General features: G+C 39.9%; 1 protein-coding gene across 1 annotated transcript in view; it reads left to right on the forward strand.

The window, feature by feature from the left end:
• The window catches only part of Hmg20a (high mobility group 20A), a 72,021-nt gene that overhangs the window by 43,331 nt on the left and 6,615 nt on the right, over nucleotides 1-22,075 (forward strand). The window contains exons 2-7 of the mRNA XM_051197522.1: nucleotides 969-1,061; nucleotides 8,871-9,018; nucleotides 11,265-11,477; nucleotides 15,330-15,462; nucleotides 16,354-16,385; nucleotides 21,927-22,002. Of these exons, the coding sequence (XP_051053479.1) occupies nucleotides 973-1,061; nucleotides 8,871-9,018; nucleotides 11,265-11,477; nucleotides 15,330-15,462; nucleotides 16,354-16,385; nucleotides 21,927-22,002 (691 nt within the window). The 5' untranslated portion in view covers nucleotides 969-972. The remainder of the gene's footprint in view (nucleotides 1-968; nucleotides 1,062-8,870; nucleotides 9,019-11,264; nucleotides 11,478-15,329; nucleotides 15,463-16,353; nucleotides 16,386-21,926; nucleotides 22,003-22,075) is intronic.

The raw sequence follows: 22,075 nt of genomic DNA on the forward strand, positions 1-22,075 counted from the left end.
ACGAATACTTTTGATGGGCTGGGGAGATGGTGCAGTTGATATAAGTACTTGCTGTGCAGGTCTTACAGTTGACCCACAGTGGAAGGAGAGCTTCTGACCTCCACATGCAAACCATGGCATGTGCGCACGTGCTCATGCACACATAATAACAATAAATTAAAAGTTGTTTTACAGCCAGGTGGTGGTGATACCTGCCTTTAATCCCAGCACTTGGGAGGCAGAGACAGGTGGATCTCTGTGATTTTGAGGCCTGCCTGGTCTACTGAGTGAGTTCCAGGACAGCCTCCAAAGCTACAAAGAAACCCTGTCTCAGGGGGGGAAAAATTGTTTTACTTTCTTAAAGAACACTTTAGAGGATGAATAAAAGGTTTTCCAAAGCATGTTCGGTTTGTTAAAACTGGACTTGTTTTTATTTTGTATGTGTACTGTATGTATGTGTGGGGTATACATATTTATATGCATGTACACACCATATTTGCATGCAGAGACCAGAGAAGACCATCAGGTGTCCAATTCTGTCACTTTCTAACATATTCCATTATAAGACAGGGCTTTTCACTGAACCTGGAGCTCACTGTTTCAGCTAGTGTGGCAGACCAGTAAGCCCTGTGACTTTCCTGCCTGCCCCCTCTCCCAACACTAGGTTTATAGGTACACCGCTGGACCGTACCTAGCCCTGTACGTGAGTGCTAAAGGTTAAACACTGGTCCTCTTACTTACCCACTGAGCCATTTTCATAGCCCCCCCAACTTGTTTCTAGTCTGGTTAGTTGATAAAGACAGAGGTTAAAACCCCATTAACCACAGAGTTTAAATTGATGTGTCCAAGTCAGGAAAACAAACGTTTAGGTCATTTTCTATTCTGTTGCTGATGTAATAAAGCTAAGAAAGGCAGGCCCTTAAATTAGTGGAACTTGAACCATAAGTAATTAAACCATTAATTTTTTTATGATTATCTTTTCCTTTCAGGGAGATGGAAAGCTTGATGACTAGTTCTACCCTGCCGTCCCTTTTTGCAGATGAAGATGGCTCCAAGGAGAGTAATGATCTGGCTGCAACTGGGTAAGCAGCTGTTCTGGGACATTGGACTTTTGCAGAGGCTTCAAAACAGTTTCTGACAAAGTATGAAGTGCTAACGAGGCAGTTTCATTCCATAAGAGTAGAGGGTGCATTTATTGGGCTTTTCAGAGAGAGCTGTTATAAACCACTTTGTAACGTGCCTTCAGCTGCCTGCCAGTGCTTGGATCCCTGTATACTGGTGCAGCAGCGCTGTGGGCCTAGTGCAGGGAATACCTATCCCAGGGACACGCCAAAAGTCAAATGTGCTTTCTCTGTCAGCTGCCACATTTACTATTTTTTTTCCTCAGAGATTAGTCTTGTGTGTGGTTTGTGCATGCATGTGAGTGGGTGGAAGTGAGGGGTGCATGGGCTTTTGTTCTAGGGAGTTCACCAGCAAGCCCCAGTGATCTTCCTGGCGCCACTTCCTCCAGTGCTGGGGTCACAGGTCTGCGCAGGGCTGTTCCCAGCATCTACATGGTCCTCAAGCATCATAACCACTGAGCAATCTCTTCAGCCCAAGTTCTAGCTCTTTAATAGGATTCTTTGTTCAAGGTGTTTAGAAACTGAGGCAGGAAAGGTGGCTTACTGGCCAAGAGCACTGGCTGCTCCTTCTGAACACCTGGGTTCAGTTCCCAGCACTTGCATTCCCAGCACAACCACCTTCTGCAACTCCAGCTCCAGCAGGTCTTTGCCTTCTTCTGGCCTCAGATGCATTATGTATATGTGGTACACAGACATACATATAGGCACAGCCACCCAGTCACATAAAAATAAATAATTAATTAAAAAAAAAAAAAAAAGATGCTCCTCCCTGTTAGCCAACTTCTTCTTGTTTCTCCTATCACTTTTTCATGGAACTGTTGAACAAACCTGTAAAGGAATTTAGAGAAGTTAATAGCAGCACCTACCACTTACCTTGAAATTCTGTTCTACTGGGGCAGGGGAGGGGAGCGTGTTTTGTTTTGATTTGGGTTTTTTTGGTTTTTGATTTTTGGATTATTTGGCTGGTTGGTTTGGATTTTCAAGACAGGGTCACTCTATGTAGCCATGGCTATCCTGGAACTCACTATGTAGACCAGGCTGACCTCAAATTCAGATCCACCTGCCTTTGTCTCTTGAGTGCTGGGATCAAAGGTGCATGCCACCAATCCTGGCTTTACTTGAGATTTTTTTTTTTTTTATTATTAATGTTTAGAAGCTGTTTGCCAAAGAAGAAATATATTCACTTCTAGATTCAAGTGCTAGCTAATCTCTAAGATGAATTATTTTAATATTCTTTAAAGCCTTTTAAAAAGTAACCCCTATTATATAACTCTGTTTTCATCCTTCACATTAATTCTCAACCTTATTAATATCTCTGCTTTTTGATCTCACTGCTTAAATGAAATTGTTCCCCAGGACTTTTCTAAAGGCTTCCTGGTTACTAGATTGTTCATTTAGGAAAAGTGTTCAGTGTGGCCAGGCAAGGTTGTGCATGCCTTTAAGGTCAACATTGGGAGGCCAAGGCAGGCAGAGCTCTGTGAATTCAGCAAGGGCTACATAGTGAGATCATGTCTTAGAACCACAGCATTTTCCCCCAGTTGTATACCAAAGGTCAAAAGAAACAACAAACTTAGTCTTTTCATTTTATTTTTTACTTTGGATTGACAGTATCTCACTCCAGGCTAGCCTGGAACTCACTCTGTACACCAGGCTATCCTCAAACTTGAGGCACTGTTTCTGCCTCCTGGGTGCTGGAATTACAAGCATGGGCCACTTTTTTTTTTTTTTTTTTTTTTTTTTTTTTAGTTTGGTTTGGTTTGGTTTTTGGAGACAGGGTTTCTCTGTATTAACAGCTCTGGTTGTCATGGGACTCACTCTGTAAACCAGGCTAGCATTAAACTCAGAGAGATTTGCCTGCTCTGCCTCCCGAGTGCTGAGATTAAAGGCGTGCACCACCATGACCGTCTGTTTCTTCATCCTTTTATAGCTCAAATTTTGACAGAAAAATGGTATACTAAACAGGATAAGTCAGTAGAATGCCTGTCATGTGGATAGGAACTATGGATTGAGAAATAAAGTAGGAAGGAGCAACTAGGAAGATTTAGAGGTGCAGTTTTAGACAGTAGCCAAGAAAGCACTTAATGAGAACGTGACTTGAAAAATGTGCTCCCTCCCCAAAAGAAGTCAGGTCACTCCAGTGTTATTATCTAGGGGAAGAATTTTATGGACAGAGGAAGCAATCAAGGCAAAAGCCTGGAAGTAAGGATGTCTCTTGCTTTGCAGACATGCCCAGAAAGACAGTGTGACTAAAGCAGCAGATTGAAGGGTGAGGGGAAGCAGAGGACTCTGTGGGTGCTTCTTTAATGTACCAGTGAATTGCCTAGACATCCCATTAAAGTGCAGATTCTCATTTAGAAAATCTAGGTAGGGCAGAGGTTCTGTTTCTAACAAGCTTGCAGGTAATGCTGTAGACACTGACAGGCCCGTATTCTGGGTGGGAAGGACTGTAAGGTCCTGAAACCTCCTGAACACTGGAGGTTTGATTGAACAGAATGGTAAGATCTGACTGATTCTTAATAATCTGACTGTTGTGCTGCCAGTGGGCAGAAGGGAGCTGGAGCAAGGAGACATGAGGACCTGAGAAGCATCACTCGTAGCCTTTAATCCCAGCACTTGGGAGGCAGAGGCAGGTGGAGCTCCATGAGTTTGAGGCCAGCCTGATCTACAGAGCAAGTGCCAGGAGAGGCTTCAAAGCCACACAGAGAAACTCTGTCTTGGGGTGGGGGGAACCACACATTGTGGGAATGGAGCTAGTGAGAAGTATAGAATTCTATATGTATTTTGATAGTAAACCAAACAGGATTTAGCTATGAGACCAGAGGAGTAATGTGAAAAGAGAGAAAAGAACAAAGACAGTTTCAAAGTTTTGGCATCACCTAGCTGGAAAGATGGAGTCACCGCTTACTGAGCGGTGGGGGAACTAACAGTTAGTGAAAGGAAACTTAATCAAGAAACTATAAAATGGAGATGCTTGTTAGAACTCTTAAGCTGGGATGTCAGTCGGGCAGTGTCATGCCAAGTTCTGATGTTGTAGGAGGTTTAGGCCAGAAAGTAAAAGTTGAGATTATCAGTGTCTAGCTAGTGTTAATGCCATGAGACTAGATAAAATCACCAAAGGAATGCTCACTGTGCGGAAAAGGGAGGAGGAAAACACCTAAAGAGCCTGAGCTCTGGGAGACTCTAACACTTAAAGGCAAACAGAGAAGGAACAGCCAAAATCACAGTGAGAGCTGAGAGGCAGCAGAATAATATTACAGACACACAAGGGGCCTAGAAACTGATGGCTGTCCCAGTTCCTTCTGGTAGGTTGGATGAGGACTGAGAAATGACATTGGATTTCACAGGATGTTTACTGGTGGCCTAGATAAGGATTGTAAACTTGCATCTCCTCTGAAATGCATTTCAGAGAGGATGGGAGAAAATTTAATTCAGCAAGTATGACCTGCTCTTTCTAGGGTGTTAGCTGTTTTTTTGTCTTTTTTGTTTGTTTGTTTTTGTTTTTGAGACAGGGTTTCTCTGTATTGCTTTGGAGCCTGTCCTGGAACTAGCTCTGTAGACCAGGCTGGCCTTGAAGTCACAGAGATCCTCCTGCCTCTGCCTCCTGAGAGCTGGGATTAAAGGCATGTGCTCCCAACACCCAGCTGGGTGTTAGCTGTTGATAGCAGGAACAGATGAAGACCTTCACTGGGAGTTATGTAGAGACTGTCTTTGTTTTGTTTCCTTTTGCTTTAAGAACTATACAAGCATATTCTCAACAGAGTATTCCAATTGTATAGAAAGAACTGGTGATGTCACACAGGGTAGAACTGCTGAAAATCTGGCCTTGAGTAGCCAGGGGAGTGAGGTCAAGGGTGAAGGCTCGTTGGCTATAGCTAGGAGTATGCACAGTGGGCACCTGTGACTACTCCCTTCAAATAGCTGCCCATGTCTGTCATGAATGTGTGTAACTGTTATTCTTTCCCAACCTGAATTGTATATTTTGCTGAAAGAAAAATGTTTGAAACTTAGGAAGCTTTAAACTGTTGATGTTTGAAATGAGTGATGGTTAAAGCAAGAGCAGCCTAAAACAGCCAGGTTAATTGAAATATTTGCAAAATAATGCCTACTGGGATCAGACTAGATCTCAGGAATACTTCTTCTTCTTCTTATGTATATATTTCATGTGTATAAGTGTTTTGACTACATGTATGTAAGTGCACCACATGCATGCTTGGTGCCTGGGGAGATCAGAAGAGGGCATTTAATACCCTGAAACTGGAGTTAAGCATGATTATGAGCCACCATGTTGTTGCTGGTAATTGAACCTGGGTCCTCTGTAAAAGCACAAGTGTTCTAAACCACTGGGCCATCTCTCCAGCCCTAGGGGCACTGCATTTTAAGGAGCAGTTAATATTGACTTCATAGCTGCTTGTTTAACATACACTAATTAAAGGACCTCAGCAGTCTAGAAACCTCCTATATAAATCATTGGTATGTCCTAGAAAAAGTCAGAAAAGTATCGTTTCTTTCAACTACAGTAGTCTGCCTCTGTTTTCTTTCATTGTTCCATCCACTATAATCGATATTTGTTCCCTTAATTCCACTGAAACTATATTCCCCTAAAGCTACCTAACCTTTAAGGATCCAAATTTAGCAGACTGTTTTTAGCATATCTATTTGTTGGTTTCTTTATTTTGTTTTCTTAACAGTGTCTTAATTGGTAGCCTGGCTGACTTAGAACTTTCTATTATAGACCAGACTGGCCTTGAACTCACAGAAATCCACTTGCCTTGTCTCCCAAGTGCTGGGATTAAAGTCATGCCCCTCCTCACCAGCTAGCCTATCTTATTTGACCTTAACACTTTTTTTTTTTTTTTCCTTTCTTTCTTTTCTTAATTTTTTTTTTTTTTTTGGTTTGGTTTGGTTTGGTTTTTCAAGATAGTGTTTCTCTCTGGCTTTGGAAATTGTCCTGGAACTAGCTCTTGTAGACCAGGCTGGTCTCGAACGCACAGAGATCTGCCTGCCTCTGCCTCCTGAGTGCTGGGACTAAAGGCATATGCCACCATTGCCCAGTTTAACACCTTTTTTCTTGGTTTCTGTTCTTTCTTTTTTAAAGTCTCCCTGTCCTTTCTCGAGTAGCATTCACCTAATTCTTGAGTCTCCTTTCCTAATATTTCTAACACTTGCTTTTAAAATGCTATCATCTTGACCATGTTCTATGGAACCTCTCTTCTCAGTGCCTTTTTGGAGAATACCTAGCAATCATTTCCCTAGACGGCTGCCTTCCAGCTCTTGTATCTTTTATATATATTGTTCTTTCATACACTACATCCCAACCACAGTTTCCCCTCATCCACTCCTTCCAGCGCCCAACCCCCAACACACACACACACACACACACACACACACACACACACACACACACACTTATCCACTATTCCTCCATTTCCCTTCAGAAAAGAGAAGGCTTTCCAGGGATATTAAGCGAACATACAAGTTACAAAAAGACCAGACACAAACTTTCATGTCAAGGCTGGACAAGGCAATCCAGTAAGAGAAAATGGGTCCCAAGAGCAGGAAAAAGATTCATAGACACACCCACTCTCACTGTTAGGGGTCCCACAAAAACACCAAGCTACACAACCATAATATATGCAGAGGACATAGCTCAGACCCTTACAGGCTTCATGATTGTCCATTCAGATTCAGTGAGTCATGTTCTTCTGGTGTCCTCCTTCCCCTCTTCTGTAGGGTTCCCCAAGGTCCACCTAATGTTTGGCTGTGGGTCTCTGCATCTGCTCCCATCAGTTGCTGGATGGATTCTCTCTGACAATGATTGGACTAAGTTCTGATCTTTACGTATAACAGAATATTGTTAGGAATCTTTTTTTTTTTTAACCAGTTATGTTTAGGTCTAGCCTAGGTCCCTGGGCCATCCAGTTAGTGTCAGGCATGGGCTCCCTCTCGTAGTGTGGGCCTCAAATTGGACCAGTCATTTGTTGGCAACTCCCACACATTCTATGGCCACTATTACCCCATTATATCTTGCAGCAAGACAAACTGAAAGTCAAAGGAGGATGCTACAAGTTGTTTTCCGGCCAGCCTGGCCCCAGAGCCACTGTCAGCCCCAAATAACACAGAGACACTGTATTAGATATAAAACTGTTGACCTGTTACTAGCATTTCTTATTGGCTAGCTCTGTCTTAAATATTAACCCATTTCTATCAATCTAAGTGTTTCCATGTGGTCTTATCTTACTGGAGAGAGGGTCTGGACCTCTGCTCTCTGGGTCCTTCATGTTGACTCTCCTCCTACCTCTCCCCGAATCCTCCTTGTCTCCTAGTCCCACCTATCTTGCTTTCCTATTGGCCAACAGTACTTTATTCATTAACCAATACGAGAAATATATGTACAGAATGATATCTCACATTAGGAGGGTTTTATGGCTTGGTTGGTGTCCCAATCTCACCTTGTCTGGTTACAGAAAGATGGCCAGTGCAGGCTCTGTGTCCTTACTTCTGTATCTCAGGTAGTGAATTCAGTGGTCCATTGGAGCTCTCCACTTAATTATCATCTCATTCATATACCCTGTTTTGTCCATAATTAATAGTAATTCCTAATCCCCTGCTGGAAGCCTCAGAATTACCTTGGACTATTAATTTTCCTTTACTGTTTATGCTCATTCATTCATTAAGTTCTCTCCAGTTTCCACCTTTTGTGTCTCTTAGCTTTTGCTCCTCTGTTCTTTGTTCTGCTTGTGTTTACTTTCCTCCATGTGTTGCATAGCTCTTAATTGGACTTTCTTCTTTTAGACCTTGTTCTTTCTGCATAGGATGATGATGTCTACCTGATCAGTGCCTATTCATCTTTTAAGACCTCCTTTGTGAAATCTTTCTTAGCAGCCTCTCCACATACAGAAAATTCATTTGACCCTCTCCATTGCCTCTTAGAACACTTTTTGTAAACATCGATTGCAGTACTTGCATTGCATTACAATTAGTGCTGATTGTCTTGTGGGGTGCATATTCTTTCAGAGTAATAATAAAATATTACTCTATTGTCCATTTTCCTGCCTCTCTTACCTTTCCAGTACCCCTTTAAAAAAGAAATAAATAACTTACTAGTTCATGCAAATCTCAACCATCTGTACCTCCTTGTCTACTTCTTAGAAGAATTTACTAGGCATGGATTATTGGAAGGAGAATAGTGTACCTGCCTGACTAACAATTTATACTTGGACTATGGTTGTAGCTCATCACAGAACACTTGTCTAGCATGTGTAAGGCTCTGGCCTTGATCTCCAACACTTTGCAAAAAAGTGTATTTAAACTTACTGTACTACATAGTCAAGTAATCAGGTTGTTACTCAATATATAATCTTAAGAAATTATAGCCTATATTATATTCCATAAGAGTTATTCCTACGCTCTTTAAGAAATGGCTGTTTTATGGTAGGGTCGAAGTACCTGGACAGCTCCTACTCCTATTCATCTGGTCCATTACTAGTGTTTCCTCCATCCCACTGCAAACACATGAAAGGTAACATATAATAGCCAAGCTCTGTAGCATGCTAAGAGCTAAAGAGAGATCATTGTTTTGGACAGAAATTAGAGTTGGTTTTGCTAGGAAATGTCTACGAAAACATCATTATATTTTATAGAGATTGTGGTGCTGGAAGTACTTCAAGTACTGATATGTGCTTTTGCTGGTAGGAAAGTTTGCCTTCAGCTTGATAAGAGAAGCTTTGCTACTGTCCATACTAAACTTCTATACTTCTGCCTATTACTCAGGTTAACACATCCTGAGGGTCCATACGGCAGCACAGCCACATCATCCACCAACAACCCAGAATTTGTGGAAGACCTCTCCCAAGGCCAACTGCTCCAGAGTGAGTCTTCCACTGCTGTGGAAGGCAATGAGCAGAGGCATGAAGATGAGGTAAGCTAAAACCCCCTGTCACAGTCCTAAAACTTCCAAAGCAGCAGGCACACAAGGGGTTGTTGAGTGAAGTGACTGGGCTGACACTTGCCCAGTTTTCTCACATCTGTCTTTAGTTATTCTAGAAGTTTTTCTAGAAGTTATTCTAGAAGTTTTTATCCGTGGTTTTAATGACACAGAGACAAATGACTGTGTCCTCAATCTAACTAGCTACCTTTTATGAAATGGTCCACAGTGTGCAGGAGTTGTTTTGTTATTTTTGTTTTTAATTTATTGCTGTTATTGCTGTTTTAATACAGGGTCTCAGGTCAGCCAAGCTGCATGCTAGTAATACATATGTGCCCACCATGCTCAGCCTTGACAGATACTTGTTTTGTGAATGAATGATTTAATTAGTAACTACTGAGAGGTCTTCATGCCCTTGGTCATGGCTATACTCTGCTCACAAGCCCTAGAGCACAAAGTCACATGAGCCAAAGGATTCATTCCATTTAATGACACCGTCTCCCTCCCATAGGGTCCGTCTCTCTCTGAATCACACAAAGGTTCAGTATGGGCATGAGCAGTCATGTCCTTGTTGAACCTCCAGACTTCCTTATAGATAACTGATCACATTGTACTTTTTAAGACAAAAAAGAATAGCGTCACCGATTTTTGTCTTTTATGTGAAATAACTAGTTTGTTCATTTACCCCATTAGCATTCTTAAAGATAATAATGAATGTTAGCAGCTTTTCATTGACTGATGTATTTGTTGTGGGTGTAGGTGTGTAATGCTGGGGGCTCATGCTAAGCATATTCTCACTGAGCTACATCTCTTGGCTCCTTAGTAGCTTCTTGTTCCTAGGTTTCCAAAAAATAAACAAAACTGGATACCTAATCTCTAATATACTATTTGCCAAATGGAGGACTATCACTATTCACATATATTTGGAGGAGTACAGTACTATAATTAATACATAGATGTTTTATTTCATTTTTGAATCTTGTTTACCTTTTTCTTCTCTTGAAATAAGAATTCCTGTAACCATAATACATTAACTGATAGACTATATGTTTACTGAATTACGGAGCAAAAATATGATAGGCTTAGGTCTCATTTAGAAGGCCAAGAAGAAAGGCTGTGGTAAAATATCAGTGATACTGCAGTATTGTTTTTTTTTTTTCTTTTTAAGCATTTCAAAAGTTGGTTTGATCTAAACTCAGTACATAAAGACTTCTATCTCAAAAAAAAAAAAATAACAACAACAAAAAGCCTTACAACTTTATAAAACATACATTTAAGGAACAAATCATCAGGCCAAAGAACTTGTCTTCACTTTGGATATGTTACTGATATTGTCCTGGGACCTAAATATTAATTTGAATATCTGTATGCTGTTTGCTATGGGAAATTAACTGGTGACAGGGAGGAACACTTTCATGAATTATTTTTAATCCCCTTATTGCAGCTCTTCTTTCGCTTGGTGCATGTGACATCTTATTCTGGTCTCCTGTGACAGCGTCTGCTTCTCTGGCACAGTGCTGAGTGTGTTGCTGAATTTCTCATGTAGAAATCCCTGTCAGGATGCGTAGAATAAGGCCAAAGCTTGCATGATCACAGTACCCCATTCTCATCTTCTGGGATTAGCACAAAGAATGGTGATGCATGCCTAAAATCCCAGCACTCAAGAGGCTGAGGCAGTAGGATCACCATGAATTTGAGGGTGCCCTACATACATAATGAGTTTGAGGCCAGCTTATGCTACCTAGAGAAACCCTGTTTTCAAAAATTTTAATAACTCTTTCTTTTCCTAGTTTGTAGCATGATGCCTTAAAGCAATGGTTCCCAACTTTCCTAATCCTGTAACACTCTAACACAGCTCCTCATGTCATGGTGACCCCAACCATAAAATTATTTTCATTGTTATTTCATAACTGTAATGTTGCTACTGTAAACATCTGATATGCAGGCTATCTGTTATGCCATCCCTGTGAAAAAGTTCTTCGACTTCCAGAAGGGACTCTCCCCACAGATTGAGAACTGCTGCCTTAAAGGGTCTATAGTTGAAACATGTGAAACTCCTTACTTAACTTTGTAGTCTTGTACCTTACTGATCTGGGGAGCTTTGAATATCCAGGGCTTTATAGGAAAATGCACCTCAGATCCGGATCCTCTTTTGATGTTGGTGTTTGTTATTATGGTTGGTGGGTTACTGGAGTGATTACTGTTTGGGTTTTGTTTTACATTTTTGCTTTGTTTTATAGCAAAGAAGTAAACGAGGAGGTTGGTCCAAAGGGAGAAAAAGGAAGAAACCTCTCCGAGACAGCAATGCACCCAAATCCCCCCTTACAGGCTATGTTCGATTCATGAATGAGCGTAGGGAACAGCTTCGGGCAAAGAGACCAGAGGTCCCATTTCCAGAAATCACAAGGATGTTGGGCAATGAGTGGAGTAAACTTCCTCCTGAGGAAAAGCAGGTGATTGTTCTTGCTTTTGGTCCTTTGCTTGTTTTTATTATATCTCAGAAACAATTTGGAGGCTGGAAAGATGGTGCAGTGGTTAAGGAAGATATTGAAACCTAGAGTAGTAAAGCAGGTTAAACAGTGCCACGTGCTGGCCTCATGTACTGGGGTTGAGAGAATGTACCCAAAAAAATATGTCGGCAGTCTCAGAACAGGGCCTTTGCAAATGTAATTAACTAAGGATATGTCAGACTGGTTCAGATTGGACCTGACCCAGTGACATGTTCATAGAGGGAGAGAATGAAGACAGGCATCCATGGAGAGGGCCATATAAAGAAGGAGGCAGAAATAGGAATTAAGTTTCTATAAAGCCAGGAACAACAAAACCACCAGAAACTCAATGGGGAAGGAGAAGAAGACCAGAATAGCAGAATCCTTGTGGTTCTTCTTTCTAGTTCAGTGAGTAGATTTATTGGAGGGTTATTAGCTAAAAGGACTCTAGAATCCACCCCCAACTAAAGCAACTACATTTTATTTAATGTGTTTACTGAGTTCACAGAAGAATGTTTTGAAAGTGGTTCAATATTAAGAAATTAAGAAATCTATCAAAGTAATGTATTCCATTGAGCTAAATGAAAATAATGAATAAAAATGAGGGAAAAAATCATTTGCCAAAATTCTTCAATTCACATAAGAATTTTATCTAAGAAAAAGATCTTATTGCTTTACCGATTGTTTTAACTAGAGTTCTAGCAAATTTAACCGCTACAGAAAATAAAGCAGAACTACTTGATCTCTCTCCTCTAAGACAGAAACTAACTGTATTGCTAAAGTGAAATGAGAGTCCCTTTGTTAGAGAGAGTGGAGGGGAGTTAAGCATAAGATGGCCATGCACTGTGTGAAAGGCCACTGCAACAAGGGATGATGGTCACTGAGGCTGACGGGCTTTGCACTAAAAGCCCCACTTCCCAGCATCTGAAAGATCTATATTTCTTTTATGTCTTAAACTCTTTTATGGCTTGCACTCTTTAAAATGGATTCCAGAAAGACTAAAACTAAATTGAAAAAAAAAAAAAACTATCTTGGGAATTAATTGAATTCAAAATTTTTCAAAGAAATGAGATTAAATTTTAATTTGAAGCCTTGTGTTTGTGGTAAGCAAGCTAATTAGGAAACAGTTTGTAACAAGGGAATCATCAGCTGGACATGCCAGGTTATTATTTTCTTTTTTTATCTTTATTTCAAAGTTAATACATGCTCAAGGTTCATTTTTTCTGTTAATAGCAAGTGTGTAAACAGAAAGCAGAAGTAACAGTAGTTCTCTCATGATAATCACTGCTGGCTGATTAGGACAAGGTTTTGTATGTGTTTGATCAACTTTTTATTTTTAAATAGTTTCAAATACACAAAAAATTACAAATACAGAAATAGTACAAAGAACATCCAGAAATCCTAAAACAGCTTCTCCTGTTGCTAACACATTGTATTGTGTCCCTTTTCTCCATTAACATGTATTTGCTCTTTAATACACACACACACTACACACAATTTTTTTCCTAAATCATTTAAAGTTAAATTACATATATCCTGACCCTTATCCCTAGAATGCTTTTGTACTTCCTAATAATAGAGATCCTCTGTTACATAGCTGATAAAGTCATCAAGTTCATAATTTTGTGTTAACATATTGCCATACTGTACACTCAGATACTAAAGTGATGCTGTTCCTGCTAACAACATTCCTTCATACAGATGTTAAGCTAACAACAAGCTGTGTTTATTTGTAATTTTTTTCAGGCTGTTGCCACAGCATTGCTTTGCCTTCCTAAGTTATGCTTTGATGTTCTTAGAGACTATGAACTTTCTCTCTCCCCAAATCAGACCCCTCCTTTCCCCATACCCCATGTGTGGTTTTTGTTTGTTTGCCTGTTTGTTACTTTTGAGGAAACATTCTTCATTTTCTGCTTGTCTGGTATTTCCTTGTGATTAGGATGATGTTCTGCATTTTTTTGTCAGAATAGATGATATGTACTACTCAGAGTATCACGTATGTAGGCATACCATGCCGTTTATTACTTGTTTATAATGCTAATCTTATTGTCTTGGTGAATATTTCATTACCAGTCTATGGAAAGATATTTTAAAGACAAGAGTAATTTGTTTCACATCAAAAAAATTCCATATTGCTAGAATTGGAAGCCTTTAATCCCAGCACTCAGGCAAGTGGTGCTCTTAAAAGTTCAGAACCATCTACATAGTGAATTCCAGGCCAGCAAGGCTACACAGTGAGACCTTGTCTCAAAAAAGAAAAGAAAAGGAAGCTGGGCGGTAGTGCACGCCTTTAATCCCAGCACTCAGGAGGCAGAGGCAGGGGGATCTCTGTGAGTTCAAGGCCAACCTGGGCTTCAAAGCTACACAGAAAAACCTTGTCTTGAAAAAAAAAAAAAAAGAAGAAGAAGGAAAAAGAAGAAAAGAAAAGGAGAAAGATCTATATGATCTGAAGAGAAACCAGAGCCAGGCATGGTGGTATATGCCTTTAATTCCAGCACTTGGGAAGCAGAGGCAGGAGGATCTCTGTGTATTCAAGCCCAGCTTGGTTTACATAATGAGTTCTAGAATACCCAAGTCTATGTAAAAAGACCCTGTCTCAAGAAAAAAAAAGAAAAGCATTTCCCCTATACTTAATATCTACAGATAAGTTTCACCTTATCTAATCTTTATCATTATGCTTACAAAATGATAATTTTCCCCACTCTAACACTCCTCACAGTTACAAATTGACCCTCAGCTTTCCAATCTATGCAGGGGCCTTATTCTTCCCTCCTCTTAACACTTGCTTATATCGTTTGTTATTGGTATGATCATAAATAATTCATATAATCAACTTATGGTATAAATGTCTTTTTTCTAGCAGTTTATAATTTATTACCATATTTAATTATTTGTTCCTTAAATCACCCCAGATTTGGCCAGTCCCTTATATCTGCTGTTGGGGGGCAAGAGTTCTAACCTCTGAATCTGGTTTGTTCATTTGCAGGCAGCACCTTTTATACTTTTTTCTACCTAATTTGATGAATGAAATGGACAAGGCATTAAGCAAAACAATTCTGGAGATCAATGGACTTGTTTAAATAATTAATAGCACAAAATGATTAAAGCATACAGCTAAAGCTCTCTTAGAGTAGTCTCTTTTAGGCCGTAGTATGAGATCATTCTTTTCATGTTCTCCAGCTTTAGTGTTCCACTCATCTGGCTTTTTAAAAGGCCAATGGATGTATGAGATCATTCCCTCAAAGTGAGCTGATAGTACAAAAACACACTAATATTCCTTCCCTTCCCCTGGGAACATGTGCCTATATGGGGTTCAGACCTCTGAAGAACTCTAGTGGCCATGTTGAAATTCTATCTGTAAGGCTAGGGAGATTGTTGACTGTAATCTTCATGAATGTTTTATGATGGTGCTCTCGATAGATCCTACCTTCATTAAACTAGGAAAGGCAACACACAGTCTAGAAATTCAATCACTCATTTATTCTCTAAATGTTGTATTTTGTTTATTTTATGTGTGCAAAGTCAGGACAACTTTCAGACACTAGTTGTTTCCATCAACCAGGTGGGTTCCTGGGATCAAACTGAAGTTGTCAGGATGGCAGCAATCATCTTTACCTAATGATCTACCTCAACAGCCCTTGTTCATTTTATGATTGAAAATTTTTATTCTATACTATGACTGCTTTCAGATTCTCCTACAACATACTGACTGTATACTTTTTTTCATGTTTTAGTTGATCCTTTTCTTTAAAAGGCTAATTGATATTTCACCTAACATCTCAGTTTCTTGAAAATAATCCCACACTTCTTTCCTAGCGCTACCTTGATGAAGCAGACAGAGATAAGGAACGTTACATGAAGGAACTGGAGCAGTATCAGAAGACCGAGGCCTACAAGGTCTTCAGTAGGAAAACCCAGGACCGTCAGAAAGGCAAATCTCATAGGCAAGGTATCAGAACCAAGTGCATACATGGTGGAATGTTATGAATCCAACTGTTGAGGTGGCAAATATGAAAGATATGTTTCTGTCATCTATTATCCTGTATTCACTTAACAGATGTCACCCTAGAATTTTACCAAAATCACATCATTCTCCTTTTCCATATCTGAGATCAACAGATTGTTGATCTGTTTCATGGTCCACAACTATTACTACCTACCTGCCTTTCTTTGTGTAGTTTCCAAGTTAGGCATTTCTCTACTTTAAATGTCTGTCTGCTACACCATGCAACTAACTTGTCCTAAGACTTTTCTGTGCTATTCCTCTCGGCCTCCATGATCCCCTTCATTCAATAATTTATTCATGCATGAATTCAAAAGGAGATCTATTGAGCTTCTGTTAAGTGCCAGACTCTCTTCTAGGCATTGAGGGAATGATAGTGAATGAGACGGCATCTATGTCTTCACGGGATCTTTTTTCTCTGTTGAAATCGTACATCACATCCTCACCAGTCTTGCTCCAGTTCCCCTCTCCAGGAAACACTGCCAAAGGCATACCACCCACACTGGTCTGTCATCCCTTAGCCACAGCATCTTCTCCACACTTGCACATCTAGGCTGCTAAAACCTTTGGCATGTGTTTCCTACCTACTCTCACACCCTCTTCTCTCAAAGGTAAGAACTGTCTGCTGTTTTCTTGTGCTAATTGTGTGATCTGTAGATGTGGGGTTCCATTTAGCTTTTGTTGACTGACAGTTCATAATGTCATGAATAAAAATATCATATGTTGTGAAAGTCCGCAGATACCAGCAAGCTTTGTGGTTGGCACAGTCATATACTCGGGCTTTGCTACTGTTTTCTTTTTCAATTTAATGTTTTCTTTATTCTTTCATATTTTTAGATGCAGCCCGACAGGCCACTCATGATCATGAGGTAATTGCCTTTTATCTGCATTCACATATATATTTATAGTAATATTGCTGTTTGAAATGCTGTTATTTCTTTTTTTCTTTTCATGAATGGTAGTTTTTTTTTTTTTTTTTTTTTTTTTTTTATCCCATAATTCAGACTAAGTTGCTTTGGCTCATGGGTTCTTAACATATGGTAGACACTTATGTCATGAATCTGCCTTTGAACTACAGTCCCTAACCCCAATCTGTTCCTGTAGTCTAAGAATTTTATTAGTTTTAAATGCCAAGAAATGGCTGGAATTCATAGTTAGACACAGAAATGGAAGCCAGCTAGGGGCTGCAACTTGGGCGAGTTTATCATCAACAAATGCTGCCGTCCCACTTCAGAAAGGTGATACTTGAGAACTCCAGCATTTGGTTAAAATGATCCTCAGTGTCACACAGCTGACTGACGCTCAGTACCTGGACATCCTTCCCTGTCCTCACCTCATGGGCATGTGCTTGTTTATTGACCTTTGCCCTCTAATTTGCTTTAACCCTGACAGTAGGATTTAAGCCTGTGTTTTGTGTGTGTGTGTCTAATACATAAGCTTGTATGTTTGACTATGCTGCTTTTATATGTTTCAGATGTAGATCTAGGCTGTTAAATGTGGTTACAAAAAAAAAAAAATCTTTGGTCATTCTGTGCTTTAAAATGTCAGGGACTCAAAATAATTAATTAATTAATTAAAATAAATAAATAAATAAAATGTCAGGGACTCATCTTTGCTCACCAAATCATATTCAAACACAGCAGTCAGGGTCATCCTTAGTCCCAGCTTCTCATTCAAACACCTTAAAATACTTACTGCTCACCACCCTCCAGGTGCTGTTTGTTCTCCTTTGCCTTCTGTCTGTCTTCCGCCTGTTCTCTTCACAAGATAATCTCCTTCTTATACTCTCCATCTTCCTATTTCTGCTTCTCAAAGTTAAAGGCATCCTTCAAGCCCTATTGAGTCTCATTTCCTCCTTGGCTCCTTTTATTTTTTCCAGCTTGCTTTAACCTTTAAAGTTGCTATACTTCTCCCGTATTGTTAGATGAGCTGGCCTGGTCTAGACTCTACCAAGCACTTCTCTTGTTCACATTCTGGATTAGGTATGGTCTCCCTGAGAGGGCATACCTGATCTAGTTTCTACCTTTCTACCCAATGCCATGCCACCTAGCGTGATGCTCTTGCATGGAGAAGGTGTTCTGTAAAAACTTATTTTCCCATGAGAATTCAAAAATGATTGAAAAGCAGTGGGAATTTAAAAAACAAAAAACAAGAAAATGGGTTTTCAAACTAGGAGATGGCTGGGTCCGTAAAGTACTCACATGCAAACATGAGGGCCTGAGTCAGATCCCCAGCACCCTTGTCAAACACTGTCAAGTGGAGATAGGGGAGGTAGAGATGGATGGATCTCTGGGTAATGATAGCCACCGAGCCTAACCTAATTGGAAGTCCCAAGCCAAAGAGAAGCGTGCCTTTAATCCCAGAGACTCGGGAGGCGGAGACAAGCAGATTTCTGTGAGTTTGAGGCTGACCTGGTCTACTTAGTGAGTTCCAGGACAGGCTTCAAAGCTACAGAGAAACCCTGTCTCAAAAAACCAAAACAAACAAAACACAAAACAACAACAACAAAAAAAAAATGTAGTAACTGGCAACATTAGGAATAACACCCAAGGTTGGCCTCTGGCATTCACATGTGCTATGGTATTTGGAATATTTCAGCAGATGTATGAGTGAGTTAATTAAAAAAAAAAAAAAAAGAAAAAGATTATATCTTATAAAATACCTAAAACAGCCAGGCGGTGGTGGCACACGCCTTTGATCCCAGCACTTGGGAGGCAGAGACAAGTGGATCTCTGTGAGTTCGAGACCAGCCTGGTCTACAAGAGCTAGTTCCAGGACAGCCTCTAAAACCACAGAGAAACCTTGTCTCGAAAAACAAAAAACAAAACAAAATAAAATAGCTAAAACATCATGGATTCTAAATACGTACTTATTTCTCTTATGAGGAGTGTAATAGTGTAATTCCAGTAGAACAAGCTTCCAGTCTGTCCTAGAATACTGAGATCTCAGACATATTCTCTGGTGCCCCATTTTGCCAGTAAGGGGGGTGACTTGCCTACAATAAGAGAGTTTATTCAACTTAAGTTAGAAGGGGTGGAGGGATGGCTCAGCAATAAGAGCACTGGATGCTCTTGCAGAGGGCCTGGCTTCAATTCCCAGCACCTACATGGCTACATGGCAGCTCACAACTGTCTGTAACTCTGGTCCCAGAAGAGCCCTCCTCTGGCCTCTGTAGATCCCAGGCACACATGTAGCACACAGCATACATGTAAGAAAAACCACCCGTACACATAAAAATAAACTAAATTTAAAGAAATAAAAATTTAAGTTAGAGGCAGTAGAGTAGCTTCTGCATCCCAGTTAGCCAATACTGACAACACAGTGGCATGCTACATGTTGAAAGTAAACACTGTTGAAAGTAAACCTGGGATGTCAGTCTGATGCTACTGAAGACAGATTTACCAGTTTCCATATAGTAAAGAAGCTGATTTTATTTCTGAATTGACTGAGATTCCCTAAGTCATTGTTGCCTGGACAGAAGCAACAGAGTACATCTGAGAGCTGACAAATGCACTCCTGGAAGCCATTCTGCATAGCAGAAGGCACTGCATTCAGGCTCATGAGAATAAGAATGGTCCTCAAGTAAAACGCACTTGAGAGATGTGTGGCATATTCTCTGTAGTCCTGGCCCTAAGTCACCTTTTCCTTTCACTCTGAGTGTACAGAATGGAAATCCAAAGAGAAGAACATTCTTGTCTTCTCAGTTCAAAAACCAGTGGTGGCACACACCTTTGATCCCAGTACTCAGGAGGCAGAGGCTGGTGGATCTCTGAGTTTGGGGCTAGCTGGGTCTACAGAACTAGCTGTAGGACAGACAGGGCTACACAGAGAAACCCTCTGTCTTGAAAAAAAAAAAAAAAAAAAAAAAAAAAGGCCCACTAGGTATAGGAGACAGTGAGCTTTACTCTCTAAAAAATGTCTTCATCTTATATGAATACTGAGCTAGAAACAATAATTTTGTTTAATTTATGAAAAATGACAAAATGACACTCAGCATGAACAAATTAGACCCTTCAATAAGGAGGTAATCAAATCCTTATGCTTTTAATCCCTTGAGCAATCCTTAGAGCGCTAAGTATATCCAAGCCCCCAGGAGGAGCCTCTCAGTGCCGAGTAATGTACTCAGTAATGGAGGAGTGCTGGTGGTTTTTATTACCACTCTTCCTTTAAGTAGAATGTCTCTGTTGCATTCAGAGACTGAACAGTTTTGTTTAATTTCTTTAATGTTTCTTATTTTGTACTCTAAGAATCTCTACCAAGAGGCAGTGGATATTGCACCTGACTGCTGCTAGCCTCTGCCCTTATATAATGAGTTAGTTTGGACTGTTCAGGCAAGGAATAGAATGGAATTACCATTCTGGGGAAAGTAAAGACCTTGAGAAAGGCGTTTTGTGCCCTAGTCATGGGAACCAAGCAACCCCTTATCATTCTGAATGGCAAATACTGGGACCCATGGTGAGGTCACTGTGCAACTGAGTAGGAAATTGAACAAGGTAAGAGAACTAAAGTTACAAGGCTCTGTTCTAAGGCGCTTATAGATTTAGAATTGGACCTATGGGACTGTGTGCATGTTGGGACTGTGTGTGATGCATTTCTTGTCACAACCAGGTAATAAAGTTAAAGCATACAGTAAGCCTGCAGTCTGTAGATAGCTACTGGAAATGTGGCTAAGATCCCTTTAGGAACCAATCTCTTTTGACCATACATTAATTAGTTCTCATTGGAATCCATTGGGAACTGTCTTGGGGGAGAGGTGTGCATGTCACAATGTGTCACTTTTGATGGTAACCCTGCTGTTTATTTTTAAATTGTTGTAGGAAAAGTTGCTTTCCTCCATGAGGAAAACAAAAGAATGTGGTAAAAAAAAAAAAATTAAGTACTCTGAAGTGAAATGTTCCTCAAGTAAAGACATAATTTTTCAGATTTCCATCCATTTTTTTAGAAAGATCTCACAAATGCTGTGATTACCTATCTTGGTCAGTTCCCATCAATAGGCAGTTCCTCCAGTCAGTCCCCTTCCTAGGCAAACACCAATGGGAGACAGGATCTCTGCTCTCAGCTTTCCTCCCAACTGAACTGCTTAGCTTTTCTGCTGGGCATCAAGTCATTTCTTTATTTAAAGATAAAAGTTATTGATAACAAGTAGAAACATTTTTTTTTTTTTTTTTTTTTGGTATTTTTGTAGACAGGTTATAAAGCCCCAACTGGCCTGGAACTCAGAAATCCACCAGAGCCACCACACCTAGCAAAAGGATACACTTTATCCTTTATTTTATACATTTTACCTTTTACCTTAACATGTTTTTATAGAAATAAATTCTGGGCTTTTCTTTACTGCTTTCTTATTGAGAGGTTTTAGAATCTTCAGATTTCACAATAGTTTCCTCATTTCCTACTCTTTATGTTATGCAGTATTTGCATATAAAATATCTATAGTTTATATGTCAGCCAAAAGAAGTTGAAATATTGGCTCTGTTATTTTGATGTTGTTCTTTTTAATTATTTATTTTTATTTTATATACATTGATGTTTTACCTACATGTATGTCTGTGTGAGGGTGTCGGATCCCCTCAATAGGAGTTGCAGACAGCTGTGAGCTACCATGTCGGTGCTGGGTATTGAACCTGGGCCCTCTGGAAGTGTAGCCAGTGCTCTTAACCACTGAGCCATCTCTCCAGCCTCTTGACTCTGTTCTTAAGGCTCGTGGCTAAATATATTGTACAGTAGTTTATGATTCTTAATGGTTTGTAGGTGGATTAATTGTGGCTTTGTTTCCATTTCTGTCTCACATAATCTTTAGATTTCTTATTTGTAGAGACTGATTATTTCTGGCTTCTTGGGTTTGTTTGTTTTTCCTGTGTCTTAAAGAAAAGTCTACAGGAGCCCCAAATATAAACTTCCCCTTCATAAATAGATAGAAGTACCAGCAGAATGCCATTATTATTGTTCATTGCTGGCACATAGATCTCTGCTTAGAATTTCTATTCTCCATTCATCAAATTTTGATTGCATACTCCCATCTCACATAGTGTTTAAATACATAGCCAATAAGAACAACTAAAATACCCTTTTTCAATTCCTGACCCAGGCATATTCACAACTCTCTACTATAGACTATTCAAAGCCCAGTGCTAGGAATGGGCTTTTCTTGTCTTCATTAATGAAATGCATGTGGGTTTGTTTTAAAGTCTTTCACTACCTAGTAGTCATATACCTAAGAGATCTGATATTAATTGCTCCAGTTCTGAAGTTCATTTTAATGAGTGAATATATACCTTCCCCCCCCCACCCCCAGGCCCTCCTGGTATGACTTCTGCTCACTGTTTCTCTGAGGAAGACATGATCCTTGTGCCTTGGGCACTATTATTTAATTTAACTTCTAAGAACTAACTTTTGTTCTTGATTCATAGAAAGAAACAGAAGTAAAGGAACGCTCTGTTTTTGACATCCCTATATTTACAGAAGAATTCCTGAACCACAGCAAAGGTGATTACTGAAGTGTTTTTCTATGTACCTTGGGTCTTTGACAGAGGATTTAGTTCTCAGGAGTTCATAGCTC

Source organism: Phodopus roborovskii, unplaced genomic scaffold, assembly GCF_943737965.1.
Source record: "Phodopus roborovskii unplaced genomic scaffold, PHOROB, whole genome shotgun sequence".
Taxonomy (NCBI): Eukaryota; Metazoa; Chordata; class Mammalia; order Rodentia; family Cricetidae; genus Phodopus; species Phodopus roborovskii.